The sequence below is a fragment of the Ischnura elegans genome, chromosome 1 (genome assembly GCF_921293095.1).
Source record: "Ischnura elegans chromosome 1, ioIscEleg1.1, whole genome shotgun sequence".
NCBI classification, from domain to species: domain Eukaryota; kingdom Metazoa; phylum Arthropoda; class Insecta; order Odonata; family Coenagrionidae; genus Ischnura; species Ischnura elegans.
Window position 1 is genome coordinate 116,112,601 of NC_060246.1, and position 22,409 is coordinate 116,135,009.

Below are 22,409 nucleotides of genomic sequence, written 5' to 3' on the forward strand. Positions count from 1 at the left end.
GGAGCAAAAGATATTTTGAGCTACCTATCCTTTTATCTTAATGAAAATAATCAAGTTGCATGCAGAGTCGAAGATAGTTTTATTTAAGGTGATTATACACGTATACAAGACAATCTTATGACATAAAAAATTACAATTTTGGTTCTTCAATGTTCGGCAATGAAGGCGGCCCCGCAAGGGGGGGCGCGTGCCCCCTCCGCCCCCCATATGTATCCGCCACTCTCTTGGGGCCCTGCCGAGGCGGGGCTACCTGCCCGCCTGACCCTGCCAGCTGTCCACGATATGGATGAATCTTCGAGTTCTCCTCCCTTACTCTTTCGTTGAGACTCCCTAATCTTTTTCAGCAATTAGCATACTCTCTGAAACACATCCGGTTCCAATGAGGATTAAGTTCGCAGACTTGAACAAAGTGGAGGTTTTGCACTCTGCTGAAATGACTGAAACAGTGTTCACGTTGGGCAGGCTAGCTGACGGATCTTTCCATGCGGAAATAATTCAGCATGAGGCATGCTTCAGAAAAATAAGCGGTGCCTCGCAATTTGCAAAACTGTATTGACGCGCAACCACCGATATGATTTCATCCAGAGGATTCTCCGAGTAAAAAAATGGACGAGAAAGTGGACGCTAGAACCCTGTGCTATGAAAAAGACGTATTAAAGTTAGTCTACCGACCCGTTTACCCCATCCCCATTTCCCTAATCCTACTATCGACCCCCGAATATCTATCCAAGTAAGTACCTACGTTCCACGTAACCCGATGACGCAATCTACTCCATACCCTTCGGCGATGACCTTCACGTAACGGAACGAAATATACCTTCCTCCCCACTTGTCTCCTACTCCTCCCACTTTGAATATTTAAGGTCAAATGCCTTGTGGATATGTATATACCTGATCTCACGCTATGGTGAAACTCGAGTGGTGCGTTAAAAAGTTTATGTGGAATTGAAGTGGCTTTATTTCTATCACAAAGGCGAATAAATTCCGCCGCGACTGCTACGTTTTTCCTTCTGCCGTGTTTCCCCATCCCCTCATAACCCCCCAATATGCCCCTTCCCCATCCTCTCCCGATATACCATCCCTTCGTGCTCTCCCTTAACCCCTTGCGCTGAAATGACGGGTCTAGCTCGTCATGGACTTCCGATGCCAAATCATGGAATGACAGGTGTAGCTCGTCATCGGATTTTCATAGTTTTAATACAATTTTAGGGCAAAAATATCAATATTTTGAAAGTTTAACAATGCTAATGAAGAAAACGAAGAACTTATATTTCATTAAATATGATGTATTGGAAGTAATCAAATGATATTATACGAGTAGCGATAGGAATGTTCTCGTTGCACGTAATTAGATACCTCACCATATGAAATTAGAATCACTTTTTATTTCATTATTCTACGTTGATTAAAAACCAAAAAATATCATTTAAATACCTAGCATTCCTTTTAAAAAGAATCAAAAATAATAAATTGAGGATAGGAGCACAATATGCAGAAAATAAATTTAAGTGGAAGGGATTAATTGCTCGCGTTTTACGCCACATCCACCCTCTTTAACAACGTCTTTTACTCTCCCATTCTCTCCCACTCCCTGACCACCTTCAGAGCCTTTTATCCCTTCCTGATTTCCTTTCCGGCCCGAAAGGAGGCGGGCCTCTTGTTGGATGAGGGGGTGAGGTTCACTCTAATTAAACACCCCCTGGAGATGATACCGGCGGACGGAGGGGAGTGTGGCGGTTGATATGAGATGGAGGAGTTGAGAAGGAGGGGGATTTCGAATTTGCCTGCGTTCTGGGCACGAAGGGAGAGGAAGAGAAAAAGGAGGGATATATCTATATTGGGAGGATGATGACTGACGTCATCCGCGGAGCGGAGCGCGTGTAGCCGCATGTGGGTGTGTGAGAGAAAGAGAGAGAGAGGAAGTAGTGATGAAAAATGGGATAACGAAATTTTCCGCGGTTTCTTCCCCCGGGGTTGTGCGCTCCGAAGTGGTGTTACGGGGTGTGTTGGCGGTCGGAGTAGCGAGTTGAATTGGCTGCAGGTGCTCCGGAGAATTTTTCGTATATTGTGTGTGGATACGGCACCTGTTAGGTGGAGGTGGGTGTTGAGGATTTTGGAGGTCGCAAAGAATTAAATTGCAGATAATTTGCACCCCTTATGAGGGCATAAATGCGATAAAGAAAGTCCTTTATTGAGTTTTAGTAATATATTAGAATATTACCCGATAAATCCTGGAACGCTCTCTATTTCGAGCATGCTACTGTTTAATGTGCGATAAGATTTAAAGAGATAGAAGGGAAACTTGAGGTTAGTTATTCTCAGGTCTGATTACTGTCAACTGTGAGTCGAGTGAACCCTTTTTTTTTACCTGAAGACCATGGGAATTCTGGTTTGCCCTGTTGTATAAACTTAATGATTAGGTGTGTAATTTTTCGCCACCTTCGCTTCAACCTCTCGTTATTACTTTACGGAGTTAAAGGGTGATGATGAAAAAGAGAGGGAATTTGAGTGAGGCATTCGATGGAGTTTCAGAAAAACATTGAATGCCAAAACAGGGAGAACTCATTTACATTAATTTTCTCGTTAATAATAGTATAACATGGCCATAAAAAGTGGGAACTTGAATATAGAGAAGGTAGTACATGATGATTAAGCAGATGCTATAAAGCCAATTAATAATCGCTGTTTTACAAAAAGAATGGTAGATGAAATACCTTCCCTCTTTCATGTAGAAGTAACGTTTTGAAGTAAAATTAGATTATAAATTCATAGTAAATTTTGTCTTCTGATTCCCATTTATAAACATATAACAATCTCCATTCATTGAGGCTTCAATAATGTTCATTGCTCATGAGTAAGCGAAATCAAGGAATTTTCATGGATTCCTTTACTAACGTGGAAGCAATGACAGATATCTGACAATCACCGGAATAAGTGGGCTTCCATTCCATTTATTTTGCGTGGCGTGTATCAAAAATGTTCGAAATTTAGACACCTGAAACTTATTTTTTTGGTGACCCTCACTGTTACATTCGTAAGGTTGAAGCACTAAGGAAGTGTTGGTATATTTTTCATATTATTTTCATTAAGTATTCTATTTCTGTATGTAGCATTAAATTCATCGAATGATTCCCAATTGGAGCTCCAGAAGTATTCTTGCCTGTAGTAATTGCAATTGGGTTTCGTGCAGTCAAGAGGAATCAAATATCATAACATCTCTAAAAGAATGGCCCCTTGTATTTCAGCATTGAGGACATGATTACCCATTATAGTACCATCTGAGTATGCAGTGCAATGCATTCCTTTCTGCACATTTCACGGGGAGCCGTTCGTAGGCTCGGGGAAAAAACAAAGGCAGTCCGTGTCGCTGCAGCAACTCCATTTATGGAGAACAAAAGACTGACGAAGAATAACCACGAAGCCCGATGTTCCCGCATTCGTGTGGGTTATAACGGAGGTTAGGAAAGAAAGGAGGACAGGAAGAGTAGGGTAAAAAAGGAGTAATTCATTCATTCATTACTATTTCACTCCGTGGATTCATTGTCTGCTGCCTTCCATTCTTTTCCACTCAATACCTATGTATCTACGTGCCGAATCCTCAATTTCTCGCACCCTAATTCATTTGGTTGATGCATTCATCCCTCAACCTTCCTCACGAGACCCCTTCTTCTGTTGACATTCTACAAACGCATCGCGAAATGAGACGCATTCAATCCTTCTCGTTTCTCTTGGCCGTATTGCGCCTCACAGGCCCTTCTCTGCCTTGCAATATTTTATCCAGTTTCTACCTTCATGAAAAAAAGATATTGTCATACGTACAGAAACATAAAAAGCGCAATCAAATCTCACAATGCTGGAATAAGCTCGAGAAATGAAACGTGTTTGCCCTTCAGAATTTTAGTAAAAACGTAGCTTTTTACCTGTGTATGCAAACGCGTCATGGCAGAACGGAAAGCGACTGTAGAAGTTGCAAGTAGGGGTATGGATCATAAATATAGGTCGAGGTCTTGCATTTATGGAAATAAAGCTGAGAAGGGCATTTGTTCCATCTCCCTGCGAAAATTTTGTTTCGAAGTGGTTTATAATAGAGACCTTGCTGCTTTGTGAAGTTATTCGCTACCAGTTTCCCCAGAAAATATTTACATCTCAATCTTTTTGAGTCGTTAAAAAAATTAAAATGAATGAATATTTTTTGATTAGTGTGTAATAAATAGGGGTCTTGTATATAGTTCCTTTGAGACTTAATGAAAGATTTTTGTGGCAAGGAAAAAGATCGGAGTCATTTCAGTATAGCTATGTCTTTTTTTTGGTGAGTGATAGGTCGCTTTGTTGGCACCTCAGTAGACATCTATGGAGTTAATACCTAAAGGTAATAATTCAAGGTGAACATTTCTATTACTTGAGCAAACTCCATGCACAGGATCTACATGAAGAGCTATAAGCCAATGCCCATGCCATAGTATGGAATGACTTGCATGGAAATGTTTAATCATATTGACGGTCTTGGAGGGCATAAATTATATAATACAACAATAGCTCATATTTGAACACTATTTGTAATTAATGGAAAGGGTAATGATTTTAATGATTTAAAAAATTTATTTCAGCATTCAGGCGTGGAAGGATGCTTGCGCTGACTTGAGAAGTATTGTGCGGCTAATCAATTCTCTGTTCTCCAGGATTTACCCTGTCTTAGGAAGAACTCGTCCATCGAAATGACGCATTTAAGTTTATATCAGTTAAATCTTTTCAGTACGTTATTGTTCTTCTCAGTAATGTTCAGAATGTTAAGTCTATTAGACTATGTTTTTAAAAACGTTCAGATATTTCTTAATGAGCTCATTTTCCTGTCAACACTAATATATAAGGGCGATTGAAATTGACGCTTCCAAAAAGTTTCCAGGCCCTAGCAATTTTTTTCTCATGTTGCTGTAAGGTCAATTAAGTTATTTTCCACTTTCATTTTTATTCATTTATATTTTAATCAGCCTTTAAATATTCTCAATATCCTAGTCCATTTCCTAGGCTGAAGTCGTTCTGGTTGTTCGGATTTAAACCGAAAATTCGTTTAATTTGCTCCCCTCATCATGAATTTAGCAAATATGTGTTCTTAAATGACAGCTAAATAAAGATAGACGCTTTTTGTAGCTCGCACGTTTCTGAATTCACTTTGTGGCTCGTAAATGACAGATTGTTCTTCGCTCCGAAGAATCGTTCAGGTTCCCCGGTAGACGTCGCTGGCGCGCGACGAACTGCGGCTCCAAGCAGCCGTGGCGACACTACACGTGCAGGTGATGGTCCATCGCCCGAGCCAAGCGTCTGAGTGAACGCCGTCCAACCGCTTTGCGTCGGAAGCTCTTTAAGTATGCAAACACTCGTGGGCTGCGGATCGGGTGATTGTGAGGATCTGTAATTTTGGTCACGCCGAGATTGCTGCGGCTACGCTATCAGATTCCATCGTACTTAAGAGGGTATACCACCTCGGACCATCAAATTTTCTCTTTTCGTTGCTTAAAATTTACATCGATGCTATTAAATTTCTCAGAATATTCTTTGCAAAGATTGCACTTTTAAATTATATAAGAGAAGTTGTTCATTTCAGAGTTGTTTTTCATTAAAATTACACTTAATGCATTATTTTATCTATTTCAATAATTAATGCTGCATTTCTTTTGTGTTAATAGAATGATCCCGTATTAAATGGAAAGGTTGGTGTGGCTTAGCTGGAAGATATATTACTGTAGATACTTTCGTGAACTTATACGTAAGCTAATTAACTACTTTTACTTATCGTGACCACGCATCATTATTTTTTATTACAAATATAAGTCCGCAATAAATAATAAATCACGGTGATGTGCAAAAAAAAATAAAGTCGCAATCTTCTTAACCGTATCAGGGTTTTCTTGTACTATTTTTGATATACATTTACAATGTACCAGTTGAACAACATTCGTCTTTGATTATCGATTTTCAAAAATCGCAGTTTGCGTGGGATCTTTATAAAATGTATTATGATGATGATGAATTTTAGCTTTATCATAGTCGTCAGCTCTATAAATATAAAAATACTTGCGGAAACATCAGAGAAAAAAAATTTCCAAACTTTGCAGCGATGAAAAGTTTTACTAAGTACCGTGCGATAGCATAGCGTTGTTCATTAGCGCTATTATTACTTATTTTTATGATGCTGGAAGTGGAGATAAATTTAAGAAGGGCAAACGTCAGCTCTTTCAAATGGAAGTCGGAACTACTTCGTCCATATTTTTAATGGATATATTTTTTTTAATTTGCAGTATATACTTTAAGTACTTGTATTGTATGCATGAATTTCTATGAGAAAATACTAGTATTGTTTTGTTAAAATGTATGATGCTTTTTAAGATTAAAAATTCTTATCCTCTGATGCCCTTAGATAAAGAAAGCGCTGAAATAGTCGAAATTTTGCAATTGAATTTCGATTGTTGACCTATGCTTAATTACTTACTGCTGCCGGTAGCACAGTTGAAAATAGAAAATTCAAAAATACGGCGTATAGATCGTGGGCAGCGGAACAAGATAAATTAGAAAAAAATCCCGTCATATCGCTGGAATGGCTTAGATCTCCGACTGTAGGCATTTGAATGGCTGATGTAGCGGAGGAGGGTGAGGTACTGATAATGGCCGAAGGGGGTGTGGACTAAGGGAAGGGTGCTAGGGGGCGGCGGGGAAAATGGAAGAATGGGAGGGAGGGGGGAAGCGAGCTGACTGCCAGTTTTAAAAGAGATGGACTAACGAGCAGCCATTGATATGCGCGACCTGGACTCGCCTCTTTTCCGATTCACCGCCGAGATATGGGAGGGCGCCTCCTCTCCCCCTCTCTCTATCCTTTCATCGAAGCGTTTCCCTCCTGCCATCCACCGGCCAACGGGAGTGTGCTCATAACGCGCACCCATATCTCAACGCGCTCACACCATATTATACGATCGTATATTAAATACTAAAAGGACATAGGCTAGCAGAGGCCTAATAAGGACTTTTGGGGGGGGGGGGGGGGAGATGGATCAGATTGAATGGCACAACACACCGAGGAACAAAACACGAAATTCTGCTCCACAGCACGAAAATATTTTAGAAAAACATGGCTAATTATGATATACAACACATAATTTGTCACAATTGTTAAAGTCTTTAATTCTTTCCCTGAAAAAAGGGGAAATGTCATAAAAGACAGGGGAGACGAGATTTATGAGAGGGTTTTATTGGAGTTCTATCTCCCCTCCAGTTGCAGAAATGTTGACAAGGTGTATCTTAAACGAAGAAAAATAAAATCGTTGACTTCAGCAGAAGAGAAGATGATGAGACCAACATTAAACTAGGGAACCATAGCCTTGAGGAGGTGAAGGAGCTGTAGTGGCTCGGTAGCTGAGAACCAAGCAACCAACGATGGACGAGACCGAGCGACCAAACCGGGGCGGGACCGACGAAAGATATATAGCGAGTAGGATAGCACAAGCGGAGCAGAGGTTATTTTCTTCTCAATGCTGAGAGTGTAGAGGCTGAAGTAAGGAATCAATTCATTAGAACTTAAGACAGGGAGCACGCTCCTTAATAGTAGTGAGGCATGGACGCTTACAGCATCAGAAAATCCCCACTTCCGGGCGATTCCTTACCTCATCGAAAGAGAATATCTCTCTGATTCAACATCCACCCCTCTAGTAAAAACCACACTCCGAGTCTTCACATATCTTTTTCTGGGTTTCCATCCATATGAGGAAATTTTCATTAAGTCCAAAGACAGTGAGGAGAGAACGTGTTCACCCGCCATGGACTAAGTTAAGAACATAAGAAAAACTTAGTTATTAGTCTATTCATTCGTGGATTCCAACCAGGCGTCTTCGATCTGAAGACGCCTGGTGGAATCCTGGCGAAACTCTTGTCACATCTGACCACGAAACGCGCCGAGAACCCGGAAAATGGAGAAATCCACAAATATATATATAATCTACATCTACATAATAGAAATTATACATCAGAAATATTACGGGTGGATGAATTAGAAAAGTGGTATCACAGAAGAATTATGAAGATTAGTAGGATCAATCGTGATGTATTTAGAAGAGGGGGGGGGGAGATGAGAAAACTTTAATAAACCTTAAGGATAAGACCGGGTGACTTAATTGGACTCGTAATGCGGCATGATGGAGACTCGTTGAAGGAAGAGTGGGAAGGCAGGCACAGCAATGGAAGGTCATATGATATATGGAGTTAATGATGAAGGATATAAAAAAAAAGATGAATTATTTGAGTGATGGAAGATGATCAGTTGGAAAAATTGAGTGGAGAGTTTCGTGAAACCGATATTCGATATGTTAACCTTGTAGCGATCTGCGTTTTTTTATAATATTGTATGGTGTAGCTGTCAGGAGGTCATTTCTGCCGCTACCTCTTTCTTATCAACTCTATTTTAATGCTGTGTCGAGTGAAATGATTTTCTCTACCCGTTGCTGAGTACCTAGTCTCGTCTGAGCTGCTACTTTATTATACTCCGTCAGCATGTCTTAGGTTAATCAGTTTTTTTTGGAAATCAGTTTTCTCAAATACCCCGAGATATTTCTGTCCTCTTTCGATTATTTTCAGGGTATCTACCAGTGCTGCTCCAACTCGAGGATTTTAGAAATAATATCCTTAAACTCGCATGTATTTATGTATTCATATTTCTCCATACCACTTGAGGGCTACCTTTCTATGGCCAATTATTTTTCAAATGCAAAAGCTATTTTATGTGATGATATTTCCTGATTCTCTAAATAGTGTTGATTGTTCAAGTTTTTTCGTCAATAATTACACTCAAGATTCCGTTCTCATTTGATATCTCCTTTTCTTTGCTTTTCAAAAGGTAGAATAATTTTTGGAGTTTTTCGTGCACCACTATGATGACGACATTTGTTAAGATTGACGCAGACAAAAGTTCCCTGAGATTTTATTTTTTATATTATTTAATTATTCAATAAGTTATTTGTGGTGTAGTTGTGAGATTTCGACAGCCTAAACGAAAAAAATCCGTCATTATAACCTATTTGAAGCAAATTGACCAATTTATGAATGTAGTTTCTTATATTGGATCTTGTTTACATCATTCAAATTCTCTAATATTTTCAAATTTTATGAACATTCGTATCTCCACAATAAGGTGATCAAGTGTAAAGGAGTTTTGAAGCTTCATTCATCTAATGATTAGGATAAAATGCTTTTTAGCTTGTTTCATTTTTGGTTCTTTGTATGGGTATATATGAAGACGCAGGTCAATTGACAAGCACATCGTAATCGGAGCCTGGCTCTTTGAGGGTTCATGCGTGGGATTATTTCGCTGAGGGCTCTTTGAACAAGGTGAATGGTGCATGTGGGAGCAGATAGCTGCCAAATCCCAATATCCTTTGTCATGATCATCTCCGACTCCTTCCCATAAGTCCCCACTCGGAGATCAGATTTGGGGACTATTTTAGGCCCAGTAGATTTTACCGCGAGGGACGCCATGTTACACACTTGTAATGTTGAATGCAAGGCTGCATCTTCAAGGGACTTTAAAGTGTTGCTTCCCCGTTACCTTCTACATTGCAGTACTCCGACCTATTCCATTAACTTCACTCTCACTCGAAGCATTGGCAGTTGATCCTGGACCGTTCTTCTTGTTCTCGTCGTTGCATTCTGGTGAAACTAATGCCTCTCACCAGTGCAGTCGAGCAGCTAGGGGCTACTTGTCGCCACCCGAAAATTCTCAGAAAATTTTTCTTGCATTTCTTAAAGAGAAATCGATAATATCTTCCTAGAGGACTCAGGACTTGAATCTACAGCCTTTGCGTTGGGATATGAGCGCTATCCAGTACACAGTGCCACTTAATTCCCTAAAAGGTGAAGGAAAAAAGAGGTTAGCACAAGTGCAGAAGCTCCAGTGAATTTTATTTCAAACCGTTCATAAAAATCATTATGAAATACAGTTGTGGGGTAAAAGAATAATCAAGTGGACTGTATAAAGCGGAAGAGAGACAATTCCCACATTTAATTCGGTTAAGCAATTAAACAAATAATGAACAATTAACACAAAAAATACATAATAGAGAAGCCTGGAAATACAGGTCACGGAGAGTCGGAGCAGCGGTGAGAATGCGTTGATCCGGCGAGCAGCATGCAGGAGAGGGCGAGCAACATGCAGGAGATATGCGAACAGCAACGTGCAGGGATAAGCGGGCAGCATGCAGGAGTAGGCTAGCAGCATGCAGTCCGGCGGAACACTCAGCTACGCTGGGGAGGGAGAAAGGCGAGACTGCCTCTCGGGCCACTTATTCGTCAACTGCTCGTAGACTGCAACTGAACTGCATTGCTTCTCCGCAAAGGAAAACGCCAGGAGACTATTACAATATAAATAACAGTTCTTACATATTTTAGGGTAAGGTGGAGGAAAAGAAGGAAGTGAATAATGGTTATGGAGTGGAAATATTTAGGAATCGAGAGGCAAGGGAAATACTTTGACAGCGGGTCTTGTGAGGGTTCCCTTGGCTGTGCGGAGATGGACAACTCGTACCACTCCATCTTCCCCTGGGGATGTTCCAATAATTCGTGCTAAACACCAAAGTAGTGGCGGGGTATTCTGCTCCTGCACCAATACCAGATCTCCTTCCTTGAGTCCGTCCTTGGTTAAGGTCCACTTTGTTCTCTGCTGGAGAGTATGAAGATATTCCATGTGCCATCTTTTCCATATGCGTTGTGCAAAAGCTTGCACCATCTTCCATCGCGATAGGCGGTTGAGTGGAACATCAGCAGGATCGTCTTCTGGTATTGCCTTCAATGGTCCTCCAATAAGAAAATGAGCAGGTGTTAGTGCAGAAAATTCAAAAGGGTCCGAGGACAGAGGAGTTAAAGGGCGAGAGTTTAGCATGGCCTCTACTTGAGTGGAAAGCGTGATGAATTCTGGTAGAGAAACAATTTGATTTCCAATAACTCTTGACAAATGATGTTTCGCACCCTTTATGGCGGCTTCCCATAATCCTCCTTGATGAGGTGCGGCAGGAGGAATGAAATGAAAATTAATGAAATTCTGTGCAGCAAAATAACATATATCCTTTTTTGCATTATAGAAAAAAGTCCGAAATATCCTTTTTAATTTAGAAGAGGCTCCAGTAAAGTTAGTTCCACAATCAGAATAAAGGTGTGAGCAAAGTCCTCTTCTAGAAATAAAGCGAGTCAAAGCTGCAATAAAAGCTTCGGAGGTGAGATCTGTCACTACTTCCAGATGTACAGCCTTGGTAGAAAAACAAACAAAAATACACAAATAAACTTTCACTGTTGGAGAGCGTTTCAAGGAATGAATTATTATCTGTAATGGTCCTCCATAATCCATTCCAGATCCATTAAAGCGTTGTATTTGATTTACCCTCAATTTCGGAAGGTCTCCCATTAAGGGTGGCACATTTTTGGGCTTGCATTTGAAACATCGAATACATTTGTAAATTCTAGAGCGTACAATAGAGCGCGCTGATAAAACCCAAAACTTTTGCGTTAGTAGAGTTTGCAACAATTGCGGTCCAGCATGTAAATATTTGACATGGTAGTAGTCAATTATTAAATTTACTACATGATGGGATTTAGGGAGCAATATGGGGTGCTTGGATTCTTGAGAAATAGATGCATGACGAAGCCGTCCTCCTACTCGCAGAAGTCCGTAGTCATCCAAAAATGGGGCCAAGCGTTGTAGTTTGATACTGCAGCGATTTCCCTTTTTAAGAGCAATTATCTCATGCTGAAAAATAGCTTGTTGCACCAGTTTGCATATTATCATGGTAGAGTTAATTAATTCCTTGCTAGTAATGAAGTCATCGAACCTTGAAGATCGTTGACATTGCGCGATGAATCTTAAAACATATGATACTACATATTGCAACTTAGACCAAGACGAAAATTTGGTAAGTAAATCCCACTCTGGTTGGGCAGCAGAGAAATAAACCATACCATCTGAAGACTTACATTCAGGTAGATCTTCCTCAATTACACAAGGAAATTTTAAGAATGGCCATTGGTTGTGGGGTAAACTTAGCCATGGCGGTCCTTTCCACCACAGGGGATGATGTTGAAGCTGTGAAGGCATCAAACCCCGCGAAGCGCAGTCTGCAGGATTTTGGCTGGAGACTACATGGTGCCAGTGATGAGGGGGTATTTTGTCTTGGATGTCAGCCACCCGGTTTGCAACAAAAGTTTTAAGCAGATGAGGAGATCGTTGAAGCCACACCAAAACGATCGTCGAGTCACACCATGCAGAGATGACGTCAATGCTGTAATGCGAACATAAAATTGAATGAGCGTATTTTAGCAGTTTAGCTAATATGTGCGCTCCACACAATTCTAAACGCGGTAAAGTGACCCGCTTGAGGGGAGAAACTCTTGATTTGGCAATCAATAGGGAAACTTTTATCCCGTTTTTTTGGTCAGTTGTTCTCACGTACACGCATGCTGCGTATCCGTGCAGCGAGGCATCCGAAAACCCATGTAGTTCAACACTAATTGGTTTAGGAGGAAATATTTGACGATATATTTTAATTTTATTTAGTTCTGGCAACTCACGCAAGAACATACTCCACTTCTGCAACATTTCCGGAGGAAGGGAATCATCCCACTGAAGCCCAACTGTCCACAATAACTGGATAAAATATTTTGCCCAAAGAATAACGGGCGTTAGCCATCCACATGGATCATAGAGTTTGGCAATAGTAGAAAGCACACATCGTTTTGTGGGAGGACCTTCACAAATATTCATAGAGTACGAATAACAATCTTGAGAAGAATTCCATAGAAGCCCAATGAGACTGTAGAGTGGTTCACCTGAGCTGTGGGCGACAGGAATTTCTCGGTGGTCCTCTGGAACTTGGGATAAGAGCTGGGAAGAGTTACTACACCATTTCCGTAGCTCGAAACCACCTGTGAGAAGTAGACGATTTAAGTCATTTTGAAGCAGCAGAGCATCATGAATGCAATCAGCACCAGTGATAATGTCATCTACAAATGTCTGCGATTTCAAAACTTCTGCGGCGCGAGGAAAAGTAACACCTTCATCCTCAGCTAGTTGCTGTAGAGTTCTAATAGCAACAAAAGGAGAACTCGTTACCCCGTAGGTAACTGTAGTTAACTTATAAATAAGTAACGGAGTAGAAGGATCTGAGCGCCAAAGTATCAGCTGATACCGCTGATCATCCGTATGCACTTTAATTTGCCTATACATCTGGCGAATATCACACCTAAAAACAATAGAATATAGTCTGGATCGTAGAATGAGATCGCAAATATTGTTTTGCAATTTTGGACCAGATAATAAAACGTCATTAAGAGACACATTGGAAGAGGTTCGGGCACTAGCATCAAACACCACACGAAGTTTATATGGCAGAGCATTGCGTTTGAGAACACCATGATGAGGTAGATAATAATTAGGGAATTCAATTGGTGATTCACAAAGTTCCATGTGACGTGAAGAGAGGTAATCCGTCATAAAGTCCACGTACATTCCTTTGAACTCCGGATCCTTAGAAAATCTCCTTTCCAAAGCATAAAATCTTCGCTCAGCATTACTCAAAGAATCACTCAATGCTTCATGATCTTCCTTAAAAGGGAGACGAGTTACATAACGTCCAGTTAGGTCTCTGAAGTGGGTTGATTTAAAATGCTCCTCACATTGTTTGTCTAGTACAGGTATGATGCAAGGGGTTTCTTCGATCTCCCAAAATTGTTTGATTGCAGAATTAATATCAAATGTATTAGTTATGAGGGAAATACATTTTTTTCGCGTCTTCTCGATTAACTGAAGGAACTGCAGTTGAACCCATCAGTACGAATCCAAATATAGTGTCCATGGCCACCGGCATATTTTTCCCAAGAGTACATTTTAATCCCGAGAAAACAAATGGAAACAAATCCGCTCCAAGCAACACGTCGATTGGACCAGGGATATCAAAACTCGGGTCCGCAAGTACAAACGACTTCATTTTCTCTTTCATTTCAGATGAGACTCGAGGGAGGTGAGACGTAATATTTTCCAAAATAATCACAGGATGTCCATGAGCGAGAGGTACGCCACTAATTGAGGCTAAGTTCAAAAATGTCATGCCATTTGTTTTAACATGAGATTGAGAAACTCCTGAGATGGAATGATCAGTCCGCATGCGTCGCACGTTCATAAGTTGAGCGCACTGTTCAGTAATAAAAGTACATTGCGCTGCCGAATCTAAGACTCCTCTTACAATTAGAGACTTTCCATCAGAATTAGTGAGAGAGATGAGGGTCGTTGCTAGCAGCACTGCGGTTTTGTTTTGAGTGGATGATAAAGCAGCTAAGTCTGATGCTGAGGGTTGCTCATTAGAGAGAGAATCACTAGAAAGTCCTGCGAATGCTGGAGTTGAAACAGAGGGTTTCTGCGAGCTTGACATCGAGGGAACAGAAGGATGAGCAACATGCAACAATGAATGATGTTTGCGTTGACAAATTCTACAACATTGCGTAGATTTACACGACTGCTTATTGTGAGATGTTCCCAAACAATTAAAACACCAACGTTTTGTACGTGCAATGGATTGACGTTCTTGCGGTGACTTCCTTTTAAAGTCTGGGCACTGGTAAATTGTGTGAGTTTCATTATTACAATATTGGCATCCATTAGCATTTAAAGAGATTAATGCTGATTTTGAATGACGCGCAGAAATATTCTTGAGAGAAGTGCCTACTGCAAGAGGTTTAACGCGTGCGTCAACAGAGGCATCTTCTAAATGAGCACACTCCCTTTCCAAAAATTTAATCAATTTCGATGCTATCGGTAATTCATGATTTTCGTTCCGAGTATCCTCCAGTCTTTTGCGAGTTCCAAAATCCAGTTTTCGGAGCAAAATGGTCACCAACAGAATATTTTCTTTAGTTATGTCATGACCAAGTGCGGATAATGCCTGAATATTCTCATGGTAGGTAGAGAGAAAAGATCTAAGAGACACTAAAGAATTCCCAGAGAGATTGGGCATATCCATAATCTTAGTAATATGCATTGAGACCAATTTTCTAATATTGTGGTATCTTTTCCTTAACAAGTCCCAAGCGATAAGGTAGTTCGAGTCCGATAGTGGCAAACCACGAATCAACTCCAATGCCTCTCCTTGAAGGCAACTGTTAAGATATTGAAATTTCTCAATACGAGAGAGAGAGAGAGGCTCTGGTGAATAGTGGTGTCAAACGTATTGTAAAATGACATCCATTTTACGCTGTCTCCCGTGAAGCGTGGCAATTCCAACTTGGGCAATCTAACGGCAGTAGCGCTTTGCGCGGCATCATTCTCATTATCTACCGTGGGAGTTTGAGGATTGCCATTCAGCATGGGAATTAAAGAGGAAATGATTGCTCTACCTTCACAAACTAAATCACTTATTTCATCTTGAAGTTTTAAAACAGTATCCTCGTCGTAATCTGAGGGATCTTCGGAAAGACACAAATTTAAAATATGTTCAAAGTCCCGTTTCTTTTCCACAATTTCTTCATGATAACCAGTTAAGCGTCTTATTAAAATGTCTGTGAGTGAAGACTGGTTGACCGTTATTTCAATTTGACGAACGGCATCATGACACTTTTCACACCTACGTTTTAGGAGATTTGCCTTCCGTACAAAAGTAGCAAAATTCATGATGATAATTATGGGCGGCCAAAAGAACGTAGAAAAGATTTCGTCCTACCATTGCGAATCCAACTGCTGGATGGAAGAAGTCCAATGCGTGAAATGCGATGTCCGTCCTCCAGCGCGGTCGAGCATCTCCCGTAGATTAACCTCCAGCGTTGAAGATTGTCCCGCTTGTCAAGTAGGAAGAGGGGTAAGGAAGGTCAAAACTAAGGAGAGGAACAATATTCATACAACAATGAGTAACCAAATATAATACCATCAAACAAGGAAATTCGTCAAGGACATGACGCGAGCAATGATCAATTAGTTGAATTATAACAAAAGCAAAACTCAAACCGGAAGTCATTTGATTAGGACAGGTCTAAGCAAATTTACGAGCACGTGGTCCAAGTTACAATGTGCCACTTTCTCTAAGAACAAAACATTTTTGAGAAAATAAGAAATATCAAACACGCAAATAAATCCGGCTGCAATCCGGCCACTGATCCGGCCCGAAGGACCAAAACTAATGTGGGGTAAAATAATAATCAAGTGGACTGTATAAAGCGGAAGAGAGACAATTCCCACATTTAATTCGGTTAAGCAATTAAACAAATAATGAACAATTAACACAAAAAATACATAATAGAGAAGCCTGGAAATACAGGTCACGGAGAGTCGGAGCAGCGGTGAGAATGCGTTGATCCGGCGAGCAGCATGCAGGAGAGGGCGAGCAACATGCAGGAGATATGCGAACAGCAGCGTGCAGGGATAAGCGGGCAGCATGCAGGAGTAGGCTAGCAGCATGCAGTCCGGCGGAACACTCAGCTACGCTGGGGAGGGAGAAAGGCGAGACTGCCTCTCGGGCCACTTATTCGTCAACTGCTCGTAGACTGCAACTGAACTGCATTGCTTCTCCGCAAAGGAAAACGCCAGGAGACTATTAGCGCCCTCCTCGGGAACACGGGGAAGCCTACAGCAGACGATAATAACTGAAGAACGAAAACTATGAGAAATAATACGCAACAACAGTCAAAATCGTATTCAGTGAATATATGTCTTAATTTGAAATCAGAAATAGACCTAATTCAGGGAATCTCGTAAATTAAATGGCTTCAGAATATGACACAAAGATACTGGAAATCATTGATAAATGTCTTGTCGTATATTTAATAAAGTTACATGAACATTTTTATTTTTATTGAAATCGAATATGTTAATTATCTTTATAATGCAGTAAGCTTAAAGCGTAAAATATCAACTATTTGAAATGCTCTTGCTTGAGTCATAACGATGTAAAAATTATATATCCGGAATTGAAAATGGTGTGTAGTGTTGGTGAACTTAAATTCCAGGTTATGCGAAAGAAAACAATTTTTTCGTTTCATTTGCTGCCAATAAATATGTACTAGCAGTTCTATATTGCACTTTGGGCAGTGTTGATTTAAATTTTATGTATTTGAGGCATCAAACAGCTCTTTCATGATTTTCAGTAGTACGTTTTTCCACCCCTTAAATCTGGAACCCATTGTTGACTCATAATTTCGATATTGAATTCACTGCAGAATAATGAAGTGCTCTCAATTTTTCTGGCTTTCGGCTGATAACGCTTGACCGTGATGAGTATTTTTTTGGCGCGCGGTCGAGTGAAAGCAGAAAATGTATTCAATTTTACACCACCGATAATTCATGCATTCCGTAAATCGGAACGTTATACTGGTTTTCTTGTTCCTTGTTCATTATTGTTAGCTCCCTCTATCCTCTCACTACTGGGGTGGATTAATGAAAAGCTTAACATGTGGGTACACTGTTTTCGGGATACCAACCGCGTTAATCTTTCATAACGGCCAGCGTTTCAAGCTCGGCGTTCATCATCAAAACATGAGCTTTTCATAATTCATTGCCATAAGCTTATCATGATTTTTAACAGAGTAGTGGAAATTTTTATCTATACTCTCGATAAGAACGTAATAGAGCCTGTTTACATTTTTTTTTCTTCAGAAGTATAAAAATCGTTTCCGCATTCACAAAGCTTTCTTAATTCATACGGTGAGGTAAAGGCTGATTTAGGGGGCATGGGGGCACGCCCCACCTAAATCCCGTGCCCTCCAGACGCTTAAAAAAAAAAAAAAAAACACAAAAAAAAAAGACAAGATTTGTAATACGGTTATCATTATGTTCATTTTATTTTGTGTATCACCCTGCCCCATTCATTTAATTTTATTTCAATAACTTTCATATTAAAATAAAAAGAATATTTAGTACAGTAATTATTGTATGTTATTTTTAGCCTTAAGTATGAAGAGACCGTTTGCTTGTCAGACCCTGGTGCCCCCTCCGCCGACCCAAAATCCTGATTCCGGTCTTGCTGTCAGGTAAACACAAATTCATCCCTGATGCGGCAAAATACTAGCTTTTATGCTAACCTTTAAACAGTTAATGGTACTGTATTTGTCGTTACTTTGAAAAGCTATTTTTACCAGAGAAATTGCCAACCTCCGTTTTTGTTTAGAAATTCCAGCATTTTGGTGCGAGCCTTGGTAATTAAGTGCTCACTAGGTTACCGTCTCGTCTCAACGGAAAAGGGGATGAATAAAGTGCCTTTCGCATCGATCGCCTTCCGGGATCTGCTTTCATTCGGGGAAATCTCTTCTTTTTTCACCCTCCCCCTCTTTCCTCCGAAATTATAAACCGGGGTCGATGAATCCTTTTTCCCTAAGCCGCCGCCGAAACGAGTTGGCGAGTAGTAGGGGGGATTGGAGGCTGTTGCTGCTCGTTTTGGGGTTGAGGAGGCGTCGGTTGGGGGGGTGTATTACGCCGTGTGCTGCGTTTGTTGATGGTGGGTTGTGGATGGTTAACATGGGGTTCTCATTAATGCCCGCCTCAGACGCAGGTGAAAACTGGGGGGAAAAATGTAAGCCGGGATCGTTACCACTTTCCTCTTCAAAGCCGCGTCGCCGAAAGCGCGCACAGCAACAAGAGGTCTTCTAATTTCACCTCCCTCCCCCTCTCCAATACCTCCCTATTCTCACTTGGGGCTGTTCTGTTGAGCAAATAGGACCACAGTTTTGATGGTCTGCGTATCAAAAACTTATCATCTTCGTTATATTCCTACATACCACTCTCAGATACCGGGTATGAGGCACCTTATGGTCTTAAAAGCACAAATATTGTACCCAGTCGCATGCTCGAGTGTAAATTTACGAATGAATAAATTAATTTGTAATTTAAGAATGGGATATCCGGGTTCAAACCTCTTGAACACATTTTGAGTGAGAGTTCTCTTCCATTCGTTATTCCCTACGGACAAGCATTCTGATTTTACTATTATCTAGTTTTATTCATACTATAAGTATGTATTGGTATTTCGATTAATTATCACATTTTTGTATTAAACATATTATTTATATAATATTTACAGAGCACGTTTTAGGAAACATTTATGGTACATTGTTTATATTCACCCCATTCGAAATCGTATGCTTTCCCGCATGCATGGAGATGGATACGATGCGAAACAGGCGTTGAGGAAAAATACTTGAAGAATACCAAAATAGAGATATTTTGTTTGTTTCCCGCAAAGTTTCGCTGTGATACCTAAATATTTTTGCCGAAATTGCTTTTTGGTGACATGTTGTGCAGAGTTTACGAAGGAAGAAAGATTTGATGCTTTCCCGGCGAATGATGTGAGTAAACTTCTCTCGGGTTTCCCACCGGGTTAAAGGCTTCATAATGGCCGACGTTTCGAGCTCCGACTCGGCGCTCATCATCAGGGCTACTGGATGCTGTGATGCGGGAATGGGCCTGCTTATATGCTGCCCTCCTCCGGTCAGGTTCCTCGGGATTGGCTGGTAGTTTCCCGCCTGGTGGGGTTGACTCCGGATTGGTCTGTCCGTCGTATCGTCCTTTCCCTGTATTCGGTCAGTTTTTTTAGAACGGGTTTCCAAGTGCTGCTAAGGGAATACCCTGAATCGCGATTAAAGTTCTTCCTCTCCAGTTTAATTTCGATGGCTTCTTTGGTGAGACGGTCCCAAAAACTTTTGGCATGACAAAGTATCTCTGTTTTTTCAAATTGAATTTTATGGGCGTGTTCGACACTATGCTCAGCAATGGCAGATTTTTCTAGCTGACCAAGCCTCAGATGCCGCTTATGTTCTTTAAGCCTGGTTTCAATGGTGCGGCCAGTTTCTCCAATGTATGCCTCACCGCACTCGCAGGGGACACGGTAGACACCAGGAATCTTGAGACCGGCTGGGTCCTTCGCTGGTACCAGCTGTTCCTTCAATTTCATGGGAGGCTTGTGGATGGTCTCGACGTTGTGCCTCCTGAGTATCCTCGAAATCTTCCCCGAAACTGATGAGACATAAGGCAGGCACGCTCTTGCAACCGGCTTTTCCTTGTCCTCTATATGGCGCTTATCCCGTGGTTCGGAGGTCCTTTTAAGGGCCATGGAAATTTGGTGTGCATTGTAACCATTTTGTGCAAAGGTTTTCTTCAGATGTGCCAACTCCGAGGGTAAACTGTTTTGGTCAGAGATGGACATGGCTCTATGAAACAGGGTTGTCAGTACAGCTGAGCGCTGCGAAGGATGATGGTGACTGCCTCCATTCAAGTACAAGTTGGTGCTTGTCGGTTTCCGATAAACGCTGTGGCCAAGAGTTCCATCGCTCTTCCGTTGGATGAGAATATCCAGGAACGGTAGCCGGCCATCCTTCTCTAGTTCCATGGTGAAGGTGATGTTGGGATGCTGGCTGTTCATGTGCTCCAAGAACTGGTCAAGGTTGTCCCTCCCGTGTAGCCACATTATGAAGGTATCGTCAACGTACCGGTAGAAATACTTCGGGCGTAGCGGAGCTGAGTTTAAGGCCCTCTCTTCGAAATCCTCCATGAAGAAATTGGCGACGGCGGGGGATAGAGGGGACCCCATGACAACTCCCTCAGCCTGCTCAAAGAATTCACCGTTGAATTGGAAGTAGGTGGAAGTTAAAACGTGGTGAAATAATTTCACTGTGTCGGGTTCAAACTTGCGTTCCAAGAGACATAGAGTATCAGTCAAAGGAACACGGGTAAAAAGTGACACTACGTCTAGGCTAACTAGTAGGTCTGTTTTTTCCACATGGATTTCACTTAGTGTTTGCACAAACTCCGCGGAATTCTTGATGTGATGTTCACATAGTCCCACGTATGGAGAGAGGATGCCGACGAGATGTCTCGCTAGGGAAATCGTTTTCTTACAATAAAGTAAATGCAAAAGTAATTTTGCTCTGTGAAGCGGTGAAATTATATCATTGATTTCTCTTTTTTGGATTCTTTAGCTAATGAAAGACAATTTTGTGGCCATGAAAGACTTCTTCATATTTTTTTTCGAAACATTTTATGCTTACTATGCCTTAGATTTTTAATGAGACTCTAAAATCTCCTTATACCCGAATGAGCAAAATCTCTTTTGATTGCGTCTTTTGATTTTTGATAATCTGAACAAAATCTCTTTTTGACAATTGTGATTTGCGGCTTTTATTTACTTTTACGCACCATTTGTAAAGCAGCGTGGAGAGTATCCTCCAGTTTCGGTTACTTCATCAGTCACGCAGAGCGAAGAACAGAGCATAAAGGGTATAAGTTTCACACATAATTCACAGTGTCCGGCGATATCTGGTGGAAATGTTTTATATCCATGAGAATAAAATAAAATGGTGAATTTCCACACAATTTTATTTACAAAATACCGACCCGGTTTCGGCAGGTAGTGTCATTATCAAGTATGATAATGACGTTACGTGTCGAAACCGGGTCGGTATTTTGTAAATAAAATTGTGTGGAAATTTACCATTTTATTTTATTTTCATGGATATAAGTTTCACCCCGAAATTATACGTTTTCAATCTATATGGCAAATCTTCGAGACGATCCACATGCTGGGTTATAATGAGTAATTTTAGTTGGTGTTGTGCATACATGCTATATTTAACAAGATACAGCCTTGAAGCTGGTATCCTTCGCCGATTAATTCGAAAACTCAACCTCACTGTGCCTTCTATTATATTTAAATGCCTGTAGTGTATACCATTCGACAGATAGTCCTGCAGACTAGCTTGCACGCGTACCGAATCAAATTAATTACTTTAACGGAATCGAACAATTTCGTACCTTCATTAAAAGGTTGCTGGCCAGATCAATGTGATTTATAAGCTAGAACATGTAAATTGTCGTGCTCATTGCTAAATCTTAACTTCTTCTATCCCGAAAAATATTTACCGTCATTTTTGGCCTGAAGTTCATGTTTTCTTGTTAATTAGATGTTATTATTTTAAACAACATTAGCCGTTTCTGTGTATGATGCATCGGCATGATGCTATCATCTATCAGGAAGCACTGAAAAAGTTGCAGCAACGACATTTAACTTAGCCTAGGGGCAATACACCGGGACTGAGGAGGTTAATGAAAAAAAGCAGTCGCCAACACGCAGTACATAAGACCGTCTGCACCCCATCACCTCTCGCCGATGATGGCACTGCCTCTATCGGTCTTTCAATTCACGAATTGCTTTGTGGTGGGAAGTGTAAAGGATGAGTAGGGGTGCGTATGTGTGGAGGAACCCCAGGGCGGCAGACGAGAGATCTAGAGAGGGGGCGGGGAAGGGAAAGAGAGGGGAACTGAAGGGTTTGATGTCACGCGAGGGAATCAACTGCCGTGGAGGCGCACCCATGGCATCACGCGCTCAGCGTGATTTCAACGGAGAGAGAGAGAGAGA

At 41.0% G+C, this 22,409-nt stretch overlaps 1 protein-coding gene across 1 annotated transcript; it reads right to left on the minus strand.

Moving 5' to 3' along the window:
* Positions 1-17,976: 17,976 nt before the first annotated feature.
* On the minus strand, positions 17,977-20,585 carry LOC124162175. Its single transcript, XM_046538642.1, has 2 exons — positions 19,790-20,585; positions 17,977-18,026 (listed from the first exon to the last, which is right to left on the minus strand). The coding sequence occupies exons 1-2, from the start codon at positions 20,583-20,585 to the stop codon at positions 17,977-17,979; spliced, it is 846 nt and encodes a 281-aa protein (XP_046394598.1).
* Between the last annotated feature and the right edge of the window lie 1,824 nt (positions 20,586-22,409).

What these genes read in the sequence shown, in the direction of transcription:
- LOC124162175 (XM_046538642.1), bottom strand. Translation starts at nt 20,585, where the DNA reads ATGGGGTCCCCTCTATCCCCCGCCGTCGCCAATTTCTTCATGGAGGAT. An exon ending in TAAGCGGCATCTGAGGCTTG is followed by an intron (nt 18,027 to 19,789) that starts GTCAGCTAGAAA and finishes TTTACCTGACAG; the next exon opens with CAAGACCGGAATCAGGATTT.